At 36.8% G+C, this 12,622-nt stretch overlaps 2 protein-coding genes across 5 annotated transcripts; one reads left to right on the top strand and one right to left on the bottom strand.

Moving 5' to 3' along the window:
* The first annotated feature begins 416 nt into the window (after positions 1 to 416).
* LOC131255222 (receptor-like protein 18) lies at positions 417 to 887 on the top strand. The gene has a single exon (XM_058255915.1). The coding sequence runs from the start codon at positions 417 to 419 to the stop codon at positions 885 to 887; it is 471 nt and encodes a 156-aa protein (XP_058111898.1).
* Positions 888 to 2,130: 1,243 nt separating this feature from the next.
* Positions 2,131 to 8,396, bottom strand: LOC131255837 (uncharacterized). Of its 4 annotated transcripts, XM_058256717.1 has the most exons (8): positions 8,334 to 8,396; positions 7,345 to 8,148; positions 7,163 to 7,200; positions 5,675 to 5,803; positions 5,222 to 5,287; positions 4,687 to 4,785; positions 4,185 to 4,238; positions 3,017 to 3,365 (listed from the first exon to the last, which is right to left on the bottom strand). In XM_058256717.1, exons 2-7 carry the CDS (start codon positions 7,370 to 7,372, stop codon positions 4,188 to 4,190), a joined length of 411 nt encoding a protein of 136 aa, XP_058112700.1. In that variant the 5' UTR covers positions 7,373 to 8,148; positions 8,334 to 8,396; the 3' UTR covers positions 3,017 to 3,365; positions 4,185 to 4,187. The 4 variants fall into 4 exon arrangements, 2 of the variants coding, with proteins under 2 accessions (XP_058112700.1, XP_058112702.1); XM_058256719.1 differs by lacking the exons at positions 7,163 to 7,200; positions 7,345 to 8,148; positions 8,334 to 8,396 and adding an exon at positions 6,280 to 6,629; XR_009176479.1 differs by lacking the exons at positions 3,017 to 3,365; positions 4,185 to 4,238; positions 4,687 to 4,785; ... (2 more) ...; positions 7,345 to 8,148; positions 8,334 to 8,396 and adding exons at positions 2,131 to 2,440; positions 6,280 to 6,629.
* Between the last annotated feature and the right edge of the window lie 4,226 nt (positions 8,397 to 12,622).

The raw sequence follows: 12,622 nt of genomic DNA on the forward strand, positions 1-12,622 counted from the left end.
ATTTAAATCTCTCTCGCAACATTCTGCAGGGAATAGAACTACCACTTTCCCATCTTTCGAAGAGCAACTTGATTTTTCTTGACCTTAGCTTCAACATGCTAGAAGGATCACTTCCAATCTCACCACCCTCCATTAGTTTCTTCTCCTTTTTGAACAATAGACTTAATGGGAAAATCCCTTTGTTAACTTGCAACACAACATTGCTGAGTGTCCTTGATCTATCTAAAAACCACTTAAGTGGTTACATTCCACATTGTTTTGGCGAAAGTGATACTCTTAGTGTGCTAAATCTTCGAGGGAATGCTTTTAGCGGCACCTTGATTCATATATTTAAAGAGGGATGCAATCTACGAACTCTTGATCTTAGTGAAAATCAATTAGAAGGTCAAGTACCAAGGTCTTTGGCCAATTGCAAAATGTTGGAGGTATTGAACCTTGGAAACAATCGAATACATGATACTTTCCCTTTGTGGATGGAAGCTTTGTCCCAGCTGCGCATTCTCATCTTGAGATCCAACCAATTTCATGGCATTATTGGGAATCCTCTAACAAATCACCCATTTCCGTTGTTACAAATCATCAACCTCTCTTCCAATAGCTTTGTGGGCAATTTGCCATCAAATATGTTCAAGAGCTGGAAGGCAATGATGGAAGAGGGCAAATCCCAATCCTTGTTCCTTGGCAAAAGAATAACACGTTCCATATACTATCAAGACACGGTATTTGTAGTCAGCAAAGGACTACAATTGGAACTGGTAAAGATCCTCATTGCCTTCACCATAGTGGATCTATCGGAGAATGAATTTCATGGGGATATTCCAGAATCAATTGGGGACCTAAAGTCGCTCCATGTAGTCAACATATCCTACAACCATCTCACAGGCTGAATTCCAGCAACACTCGGCAACATAAAGGATCTTGAGTCATTGGATCTCTCGTAGAATAATTTGTCAGGTGAGATTCCTCCGTAGCTTACAAAGATAACATTCCTTGCAGTATTAAATCTTTCACAAAATCATCCCGTGGGTAGCATACTGCAAAGTCAACAATTTCTTACATTCACCCGCGAATCCTTTCAAGGGAATTTGAGACTATGTGGCCCTCCACTATCAAGAAAATGTGGAGATGTGAAGGTATCACTGCATTTGTACAATCGGAAAGTAAATATGATTGGAAATCCATCTGGATTGGGTTTGGAGCTGGATACGGAGTGGGAATGGGGATTCTTTTTTGGACTCTAGCACTTTGGAGAAAGGGAAAGAGAGAATACATTTTATTTATTGATAGGATGCTTTTGTTGTTTTTTCCATGTGAGGTATTTAATCTAATCCATCGATACTAAGAGGTTTGGACTTTGGAGAAGGGCGGAAGAACTCAAGACCACTGAAGCAAAAGGAAAAGAGGGTGATACTTACACTATTATGTCTTATGTATCAAACTAGATAGTTGTGTACGCACATTTCATGCTTTTTGTATTCCGTTTGCATACTATAATGTAATAGAAAACTAGTCATTGATTGAAAATTGTACATGTTGCATGTTTCAAGTGAGATAATGTTAATTAGTTTAACCCCACCTTGATGAGTCCATAGATGAAGGATCCTATGAACCACCCTAAGTGTTTGACCAAATGATGTACATCATTGTGGCCCAACTAATGGATGGCTTAGATCTCAAATTGGTGCATCACACTGTGATGCGGGAAAGGATGTGATGAGGTCGATCACCGTCTTCCTTAGGGATAACTACTCTGAATCCACAACTCTTTGGATTCCTCACAAAGTTTCCTTGAATCCACGAGGGATAAAATAGAAATAATTTGAAGGTATTTAAAAATAATTTAATTGATGATAAAAATAAAATTATAATTCTTTAAATAACAAGTTCAAATCTAGGACGAGTACACTAAAATCGTCATTTAAAACCATTCCTAAATGAGGCGTCGCAGAAAAACAGGAATGGTTCAGAACCGTTTGGGGTTCCCGTTTTAATTTTAGAAACGGAATTTTAGGAACGGTTTTAAACCGTTCTAATGTTGCCAACGGTCATATTTTGGGACGGAATTTTAGGAACAATTTCGAACCCTAAAAAACACACGAAATTATGAAATTTAGGGTCAAGGGAAATAAATTAACAGAAGTTTATTGCATTCCATCAAAATAGAGATTAATCCAAAGAAAAACAACTATAGAGAAACAAAGACTATCCTTTGTGCATCCTATACTTTCAAGAGTTGGTGTTCCACATCAGAAATTAATTTTCATATCCAATTTCTACAATCTTGAAATTTCCATTACGGAAAAATTTATAAAAGTAGGTGATAGGGTTTCTTCAATCTCTTTCCCATCAGTCTTCACTCTGGATGCCTTTTGTTATACACACCCCAGCAACTTTATAGGATTCTCCCAACAAATGGCAAACACTTGCTACAACTAGAATCCTGCAATTATAATAGTACAAATGTTTGGAGAGAGTGATCAAGCAAAAGGTTAAAGCATGAGACAAATGTACAAGAAAATCAATTTGGATTTATGCCAGGAAGGTCATAGATGTGTGTGGATGTGCTACCAAACTAAATTGCAATAGCTAATCAAATAAAACAGAAATGGTCAAATTCTACTTCTATAGCATTCACATTAAGGGGCAGAGCACCAAATTGCAATAGCAATACCTTTTAGGTAGGAAGGAACATAACTGCAACTTGAAGGCCACTTCCACATTGTAATATAAGGAAATATCATTACAATTGACTTCCTTCTCAGGTTCCGCTACAGCAGAACCATAGGGCGCTATACAAATCACCAAAAATAGCAGGACTGGCCCGACCCTTCGGGCCATCACTGTTCAGATTTCAGATACAATTCACTGAAACAAATCACATATCCATTCCCACTTCCTTTGGGATAAGTCAGATTTTCCAGTCAATAAAACAACCGGAAAACAAAATTTGTTCTTCTTCATCTTCCCACCTCAGCCAGACACATTCACTTAAAGCCTAGCCTTCCTGAGCATGAACAATAAAATCAAAGAATTAGAATTGCAGAAATTCATTATCTTCTAGATGTGGATCGACTAATTTTCAAAGTATATGATTATAATGTTAGTTCCATGTTTCAGAAGCAATTCAAACTCTTAGTACTGATTGACCCAAGTAAACAAACACAAGAATTCAGCCATACTGCAGCCAACATGAAAATAATCCTTACCCCATGGATGAGTTTGCTCTTTGAAGCAACCTTCAATTTGAGAAAGGCTGGCTTCATGGTTTTCTTTCTCAAATATGGTTTGAGAATGTCCATCACTGGTATGAGCTTGCCTTCCACTCGGTGAAAGAACATCCCCCAAAATTCCTTGGTTCGATGGACCTGGAAAGACATTTCAGACTAAAGCATCCATCTTAATGCACAAACACCAAACATAAGCCTGTCCTCATGGTGGCATTGGTAGAAGATTTGCCAGGGACTGCAGTCCTCTCAACAGATCCTGTATGAAAGCCCACTGAAGAACCCAAAGATTTGTCTGTGTGGCATTTCTGTTTAGCCTCATTTTCTATTCGAATTTGATAAGCTTTTCCGCAAGATTTCTTTCATTTGCTTCAAGCTCCTTTTCTAGGTGTATAGCCCAAATTGTGATACTAATGGAAAGGATTTTAAAATGAACACACTGAATTGTAATTAATGCCTGTTGGACAAGTTTCACAATTTAATATTTAGAGCATCCACCCCAATCCTGTAATTGTACTTGGATAAGAAAGAAGCTCCCAAATTAGTAAATATCAAAACAGAGAAGCAGCAAGCAGTACACAACCACTTTTTTTTTTTTTTTTTTAACTATACCTATGAAATATGCCATTAAAATATAATATGGGAATCCTCTCTGTGTGTTGCCCTTTCCTAAAACTTCCCTCAATATAATTCCAGTCAAAATTAGTTGACAAAAGAGTAATTACAAATAAACATTTTTGGAATAGCTTTTTCAAGAAAATGTTGCTTGCATGACCATTATGCAAGAATGTCAATTGCTCACTTTAAATCTCGAAGTCTAAAGTATAAGGCTAGGTGTTAAAAGGATCAGCTGAGAATTGTCCCATGTCATTTAAGAGAGCTCATCACTTGTAAAGGAAAAATGAATCATAATAAAGGGCAATAAAAGATTTTTAAAAAATGAAAGTAGTATAAACTTACAGTCTAATAAGTGACGAGCCTTGTGTTGTTATCTCCATAAAGATCTGGGCTGACCTGTTTTTGCATTGTTAACACATTAGGAAATGGGGGAAAAAAATCAAATACTATATCAAATGACGTCAAAGTTGATAGCTCGCATGGCTTCAGCTATATCATTGTTAACACATTAGGAAATGGGGGGAAATGGCTCACCAAATACAAGAATGACCAAACTTTTGGTTATCATGACCCTAGCACTAAATTCTATCATTCTATTAAGTTCTTGACTAGATATTGCTAACTCTAATCCAACTACACATTGAGGTGAAGCATATCTAATTGTTTCTCTGTTTGCAGCTTTCAAAACTAGGCTGTATGATATCGTATACCTTCATGGATCACTAGGACAACTTGAATTTCATGTAGAAACACGAATCAATGGCTTCCACAACAGAACATAATGACAGATGGTGTAATGCACATAAAATTAATGTAGAAAGTATCCTAGGAAACTTGTCTTTACAAGATGTGAGCAACAAAGATCTTCCAAGCTTGCTTGTGAATTCGGATCCTCATGTCCAAAGGCTCCATTGCAATCAAAACTCACACTATCCTCATTTTGCTGCATAAAGATTGCCCGCACATTAGAAAAGTGTAACCCGAATCACCAATACACAGAACTGCTCACTGTTGTGGATTCTGCCATTTGGGTTTTATTGAAATTGTGATTTACGATTTTGGATTTTTAGGGCTTTTGTTAAATTGATAGAAGATATCAAATGGGATTTCTTATTCTATGTTGTGGGCCACAATCGTATCAATGATGAAATGACATCAATCGACATATTGCAATATAATAAAATAAGAAAAATAAAGAAAAAAATCAAGGTAATTCAAGACACGGGAAATTCCCGCGATTGGAAGTCACCGAATCAAACAACTACATAGCACAATGTATATTGAATGGTGGATTATTCAGGAAATTCCTATCTCTGTGAGTATATGTTAATAGCATGCCACATGACAAGTTCAAGTTCTAAGTTCTAAACAAAACCAACCTGTTTCACATTGTCATAAACCATTGATGGGTCAGTGAAATCGATGACCACACTAACTGGTTTCAACTGCCAAAGGAGAAAGAATCTCATCAGAATGAAATACGCAGGGCAGTGTCCGAACTGGCATCCAAAAAGTAAAATTCTAAAACATTTGACATCAGCGACAACAACTTCATGGAAGGTGAGAAACCAGGACAATATCCTTTCAAGATATAAATAATAAGAGGCAACAACAAATAGAGCAGGACTTTTCTTTGGTTAGCACCTTAGTACACACACCCCACTGTTAGCCACAACGCAAATAGAGCAGGACTAGCCACACCCAATTGACTTGTATCATCCACCATGGAATTTGTTTCTCAATGAAGTAAGCTAAAGGAGAGAGACCATTTATTTCAGTAAACAAACTTCCACTTCATCCTAAATAAATAAACCAACCGATCCAAGACAAACCTGAGCATGATCTAAGCAGCAGTAAGAGTGTGTATGCATTTTCAGCTTTTCTTCACCATCTTTCCCAGTTTGTGGACTATCAATGGTGGCAGCTACTGCAGCACTAAATATCTTTGCGCCTTTAGCTGTCTGTAACAAAATGAACAATCAAATAAACACAAGAATAATAACAAAAATAGGGGGGAAAAAGATTATTCATCATTTTGGTTTTCAGCATGCTCATATGCTTTTATTAACTAGGAATGGAGAGTGAGGCTATTAATGGAGCAGTCCTCTGCTATAAAATGTCCATCTATTTCCTAGCATTTGGTGGGCACAAAGAAGATCCAGCAAGGGCTGGCCAAGCCCAATGTACTTGAAAGGTAACAAGTTTGCTTTTTTGAGGATTATTCCATATATCCTTTTGATCAGTTCATTTCTGAAAAACTATAAGAGCTTGCTGCAACAAATATTTCTTGATAAATGGCATTAGCCATTCTCGATTTCATTAACTGCCTATGCCTACTAAGCAGTAGTATACCTATTACCAATATAAAGATACAAAAAGAATTGGAGACTGATACTCTCAATCATATGCAATTTAAAAACCATATGCCCTATCTTACCTTCATCACACAATAATTTCTTCCTGACTCCCAAATCCAGTGACCTATCATGTATTCCCTGTCGCTATAGAAGAAGGGAAACAAGGAATTAAAATTCACTGTGCCACGCAGTTCAGTTGTCCCTAATATCTCTGCTACCAAAACAAGGAATGGGGAACTCTACTGTTTCATGTATCTAAAAAAAACTAGCAGGCCTGGAAATTGGTCTGTTCAAGAGTGCTGAAAATTAAAAAATGGACTTTAAGAGAAAAAGGGCTCAAGGATAAAGTCCTTCAAACAGAAAGGCATCCAGAAAGTAGATGCCTGATAATCAAAAACATTTGAGACATGCCACTTATGGAAACAAGCTTGGATGCAATACAGAAAAAGAAATAATGGTGCTAAACATGAGTCTTTGAGTTACAGAGGTAAACAAGGCAATGTAACTTGAACAACACTCCATACATTTAAAAATTGTCATGTTGGGCGCACATGTCAAAATCCACATTGGCAAACAATAAATGGCAGCATGTTGGATTTTGATGTTTGCCCGTTTCTCAGGGTGGGTGGTTGCATTAAAGACAATGGTGGAAATAGCTTGATAGAATTCTCTGCAGCAGCTGGAGTACAAGATTCCCAAATTTGCAGAGGCTGCTACACTTCTCCAAGTGACTAGATTAGTGATGTCAAAAGTTTGATGCCTGTGTCAAGTGACTAGATCATGAATTCACATATGATTTGTTATTAATTATTGTAGAAAGATAATTACTAGCCAAAAAAATATATAAGATGAGAGGCATTTACTGAAGATATTAGAAAAGGCTATAAACAAGATTTCATTTTTAAAAATTGCAAGATCTGAACAGTTGGGTTACACTAAAGATGCCCCAAGTGAAAATCTTACTCTTGGCCAAACCTCCACCTTGATTCTTGGGTCGACACCTTGCACCAGAAATAACAAATAAAAGGATGAATTCCACTAAACAATATCCAATGAATTATTAAAATAAATGTTTGAAATCCTTCTATAAATTTGCACCTAATTGAATATGACAAAGGAAGCAGAACAACAGTCAGAATTCAAACCTCTTTTGAGAAATGAACTCCAAAGCATCCAAAACCAATGAATATAAATATTCCAGTTTCCAATACACCTGAATCGACCTTGAATAAGCAGAATACTGCATAGTGGAAGAAAAAAGGCCCCTCATGATCTAACAGGCTTGTTGAGTAAGCAAAGGAGCAAAATACTGCACAGTGGCTCCAATATGCACGATAGGTCCTTGTGGAATGCCTAAGAAAGTATCTCTGATTTTCTTTATTCAATATCATTTAAGTGAGACGGGCATTAAACAGTTACTGAAAAGGCATTAAACCCTTCATAAGGGCACTTCTGGCAACTTAAATTCCAAACTCCCTTTCTTTCAAGTAGAAAAAATCCCATGAGCAGAAAATTCACACAGATTTTTAAGAAAAAAATAATAATAATAGAAGCGAATTTCCTACATCCAATTCTCATCCTATGCCAGAACCCCCTGCTTCAGCTTACATCAACTATGCCAGAACCCCTTGCATTAGCCTGCATCAGTTTTTCCCATCATTCTTGAAGATGCCTACTTTGCCACGTTGAGCACACATCCCTGCACTAAACAGTAAATAAAAGCATTAGAGGATGCAAAGCAAGGTCGCAACTAAAATGTCCAATACTGCCAAAAAAGAACATGCTAATTGTTCTTTCTTTGGTATAGAGTTGGAATCACATGAAGCACAAACAACAAGAAAAAACCAAGTTTCTATTAGTTATTACATCAAACATTTGGTATGCATATCTCCCTTTGGCATTTCATTGAACATCTGGAACGCATCACCATTAACCTTCTGTTCTTCAACCTAGGACACGTAATAATTTGCAAGCAAATTCAAAGCAGGGTAACCAAATGATTTCAATTTGCAGTGTAACCAAATGATTTCCAAATTGGGAAATATACAACAAACTAATCTCTTCATATGTAGCATCTCTCGAGCTAATAATAGAAACAGAAGAATGGAAATGTTTATTGGTTTCATTTAGTCACCTCATATATTACAGACGCCCCCTTCTGGGTTCCGTCTCCTCCTATAATGTCGACCTGAAATTTGTAATGCATTGACCTCAATAAGAGTACAAAGGTATGATTTCTTTGTAATCCAAAATAAACATAAATGTAATGTACTACTGGCCACAACTAGCCAACCTGGTAAGGTATGATTTCTTTCTCCTTGTAAGTAACATGTTTATTTTGAATTTCTATCCACATCTCTGCCCTCCATTTCCACCTTTGCTACTACTAACTATAAAATGGTGGCACTCTAACTTTTTGGCTGTTACAGAGACAGTCATCTGTTGTTTGTCTTTTATTCTTAGTGTCTTGGTGAAAATGGAAACATGCACGTACAGAATCTTTTGCACAAGAAGCAACATCTTATGAGAAAATTGATGCAGGAAAAAAAAAAATTATGCAAGATATGTATTGTGAATTTACCAAAGACCAGCTCTTTGTTGAATGGCCGAATCTAACCTCAATCTTGCAAAACTTTCACCATCCATTAATATGTTGCCAAGTACTTAGAACAGCTCTTCACAGGCCCAACTTGCAACAATTGAAACACCCACTTACATTTCCAATTGACTGAACATGTAAGAAAGGCATCTGAACCACTTTCAACCTCCAACATAAATGATTTCAAGCTTTTGTGATATAAGCTTGCAGCCATTCAACACTCAGATAAGACTATATAAAAAGTCTCAAAAAAATGGGGAGGATTTGAGGATGCCTGCAAGGTGCAATAACACCATGTATTGGGCATGCATGACAAAGCACGTCCAATTTCCAGCAACGCGTACCTTTGCACTGGGCTCAGTAGTCTCACCATGATCTCTTCATACTCACTTAAACCATTTTACCCAGTAAATGGCTAATGACTACATAGATCAAGCACAATTTTCCGTAAAATCACATCTCTTTGGCGTTTTAACAAACAACTCCCCTGCATTTTTTTTCTAATGCCAAGGGAGAGTTAAGACAAAAAAAAATAATAATAATAATAATAAAGAAAGAAAGAGAACATTAAGACATGATAAAGAGGCTACCAAATGAATAAGCCATTTTACCAGATCGATTAGTAAAAAATCATCAACCTACAAAGAGAAGATGTAGATATGAAACAGTCAACAGATGTAAATCTGAAATCACCAATAGATCTGGCTACTACATGTATGAATCTTTAACTAAATCTTTAATACTACAGCATATAGCAGAACTGTACCCTTCATATTCAATTGCAGATGGTGAAGGGTTGGAATGGTTTTCTGTCATCTCTAGTCCACTGCCTGTGTTCAGTCATTTTGGTGGGAAGACATCACTGTTCAGAGCTCTATCACCATCACTTCTGGAAGCAGCTTTCAATGTGGATCCTCATCTTGTGAAGCTTTTGAGGTCTGATGGGAGTAATAATGTCATTTTCGTCCCTCCACGCCAAACTAACCTCATCTAGCTTGCTAATCCTTTCTTATGCTTATATACATATGCATGCATGCGTACATACATGCATGCATATATGTATTATTTGAAATGCTCGGAGTAAGAGACACTTTATGCATTTATGTTATTAGAGTGGGCAGCCTATGTGCTTATGTATGACATATACATGTATATCTGCAATTGGAATGGTCAGACTACGTGAGAGACTTTATGCATGTTAAAAAAATATATATATAAAAAATCTCAGGTCCAAACCAACAAATCAGTCGCTAAATAAATGAATTTAAGCAGATCAAATACCAAAGACGATATTTAATGAATATTGCACCAAAGAACAAAAAGCCTACTAAGTGCAAAATGGTACTTTCATGAAACTCAAAATATCCCAAAGTATCCATATCCCGATTAAAAATAATAATAATAATATTTTTTTTTTTTTTAAAGATCTGAAATCAAAACCTACAATTCATCAACTGGTCCCCACAGATCAGGCGGTGAGCATGACAGCCCTGCCAGCCTCCTTGATCTTCTTCTCCGCGGTCTTTGACACTAGCTTCGCCTTCACGACGACAAGCCGCCCCTCCGGTAGCATCCCCTTGCCGAGGAGCTTGACATACCCAAACTGCGTGAGATCGATCACAGGGGCCTGAACCGATGGTGCAGATTTCGCCTTCTCCTTGACGTGGACAGATAGCTTCAATTGGAAATTTTTGTGGAAATTTAAAGAAGTTCAAAATCGCAGGAAATTAATGCAACAAAAATGCGTGAAATTTTTGTACAAATCAATAGAGAATGAACGGATTCAGTGGCTAGAATTGCCTAATTTTCTTGAATTAAAGAATACAAAATTTTTCATTTGAACATGAAAATCACCCATGAAATTCTATGAAAACACGTACGGAACAACAAAACCAAATAGGAATTTCGAAAATAAAAAATCAGAGAAAATGACAAAAATAAAAAATCCGATTTAAAGTGGAAACCGCTAATTTCACAGATATTCTAACAACATAGAAAAATCATCCATAAAAAATCAAGAAAAAATAAAATTAAAAAAATACATAATTTCAATTTTCATACAAAGATTTAAAAATAATATTCACGGAAATGCCATTTCCAGATATAGAAGGTAAAAAAATAAGCAATAAAAAATAAAAAACAAACAAATTCTGAAGCCTAGGACCCAAATTCTCCCCCTAAAAACAGAGAAACCAGATCGAGAGGGAAAAAATCGAGAAGGAATTACAGAAGAATTACAGAATTGCCATCATCAGTTGCAGAAAGAAACCCTAGATTTTCCGAAGAGAGATTTGGGGGGTTTTTTTGCGCTTAAAACAGAGACATCGGTTTCTTCCCTCTCTCTCTCTTCCTAAAACCCACTTTTGATGAAATTAACAGATAAAATCAGCTACAAAAGAGACAGATCCGTGGCCACAATGCAAGAAACGTGGATCTGATTCCAGAAACGGGATCTGTAAACCCTAGATCTGAGGAAACTGAAGAAATCTGGAGAGAAATTGGGAATTAGAGGAGGAAGAACGGAGGAGAATGAGAGAGGTAATAGATCTGGAGGCGTAGATCTGACTTAATGGGGATGCTTTTTAAAGGAGTGTGAAGAAGAAGAAGAGCAGGACGAGCAGGAGGGCAAAATGACCTAAACTAGAGATTTGAAGAGAAGGAGACGCGAGATGAGAGAACAAAGAAAAGGGGAAAGCAAAAGAACCGTACGTGGAAAGAGGGTACAGTCGCTGCATTCAGAAACGGTTTAGAACCGTGTGCACTTAGAAACGGCTTAATACCATTTCTAAACCAAAGCACTGGCCATACCTGATAAACAATTTTGGTGTAGTGGACATAATTTTAGACTCAAACTCCAACTCAAACACCCTAAAAATGTGACTACTATGAAAGTAAACTTACTATATATTCATAGCTGGTCATGATTCCTACTAGACTTTATGGTTTCCAGCCAAAAATAGTAAGTGTCCAATTTGGCCTAATCAAATTATTCTCCTAAATTTTCTAAGTCTTTTTCATGTTAGGCGCAACTCCTAAAGCTCAAAGGATCAAAAGTTATGATCAAACTAAAACTTACCATTTATAGTAAAAACGAAAATAAAATGGACTTTCGACTGGGGTTGGTTGGCTAAACTAACTTCTCCTATTCCAAAATCATATATAATGGTTAAATTTCTTTTCCTTTCATTTGATTTATATGTTATGGCTCACCTGATAGAGAAGCTTAGATCTCATGTATGTCTCACATTATGACATGTGCACCGTGTGTGGATGTGCGTGGCACCCATGCATGTAATGCCAACAAATCTCACTTTGGCCGACGCAAGGAGTGGACCACATGATTTAAGAACTGTGGCCATCTCATGGGAATTTCAGATTGTTGTATGTGCTATATTGGCGCATGTACATGAAAGAAATGAATACAATTACGGGCATGCGGAACCCGACTGCAAATATGGTTGTACACTGGTACTTAAGACATGTGGGGACGTTGGACCCGACCTGATTTCTGGGTCCAAATTTATAGAACCATTGAGAAATGGGGTTGTACTTGTGACCACCATTTTGGACCCAGTTAATGATCAGGCCTGGTTGGGATTAGGTCGAATCAACTGTCTCAATGCCCATTTAAATTAGGTTAGATCAGTTCCAATTAATTTTATTAGTAAGACTATGTGTGTGTTGAATATATATTTATTAATCTAGCAATGGAATAAGGTTTGCAGGCCATAAGCATATAAGAGAATGCATGCAGGTTCAGGTAAGAATTTTGGTTCTAGACCTCTTTTTTTTTTCGTTTTAAAATAAAAATAAATCACCACAAG

This window comes from Magnolia sinica, chromosome 9 (assembly GCF_029962835.1).
Source record: "Magnolia sinica isolate HGM2019 chromosome 9, MsV1, whole genome shotgun sequence".
NCBI classification, from domain to species: domain Eukaryota; kingdom Viridiplantae; phylum Streptophyta; class Magnoliopsida; order Magnoliales; family Magnoliaceae; genus Magnolia; species Magnolia sinica.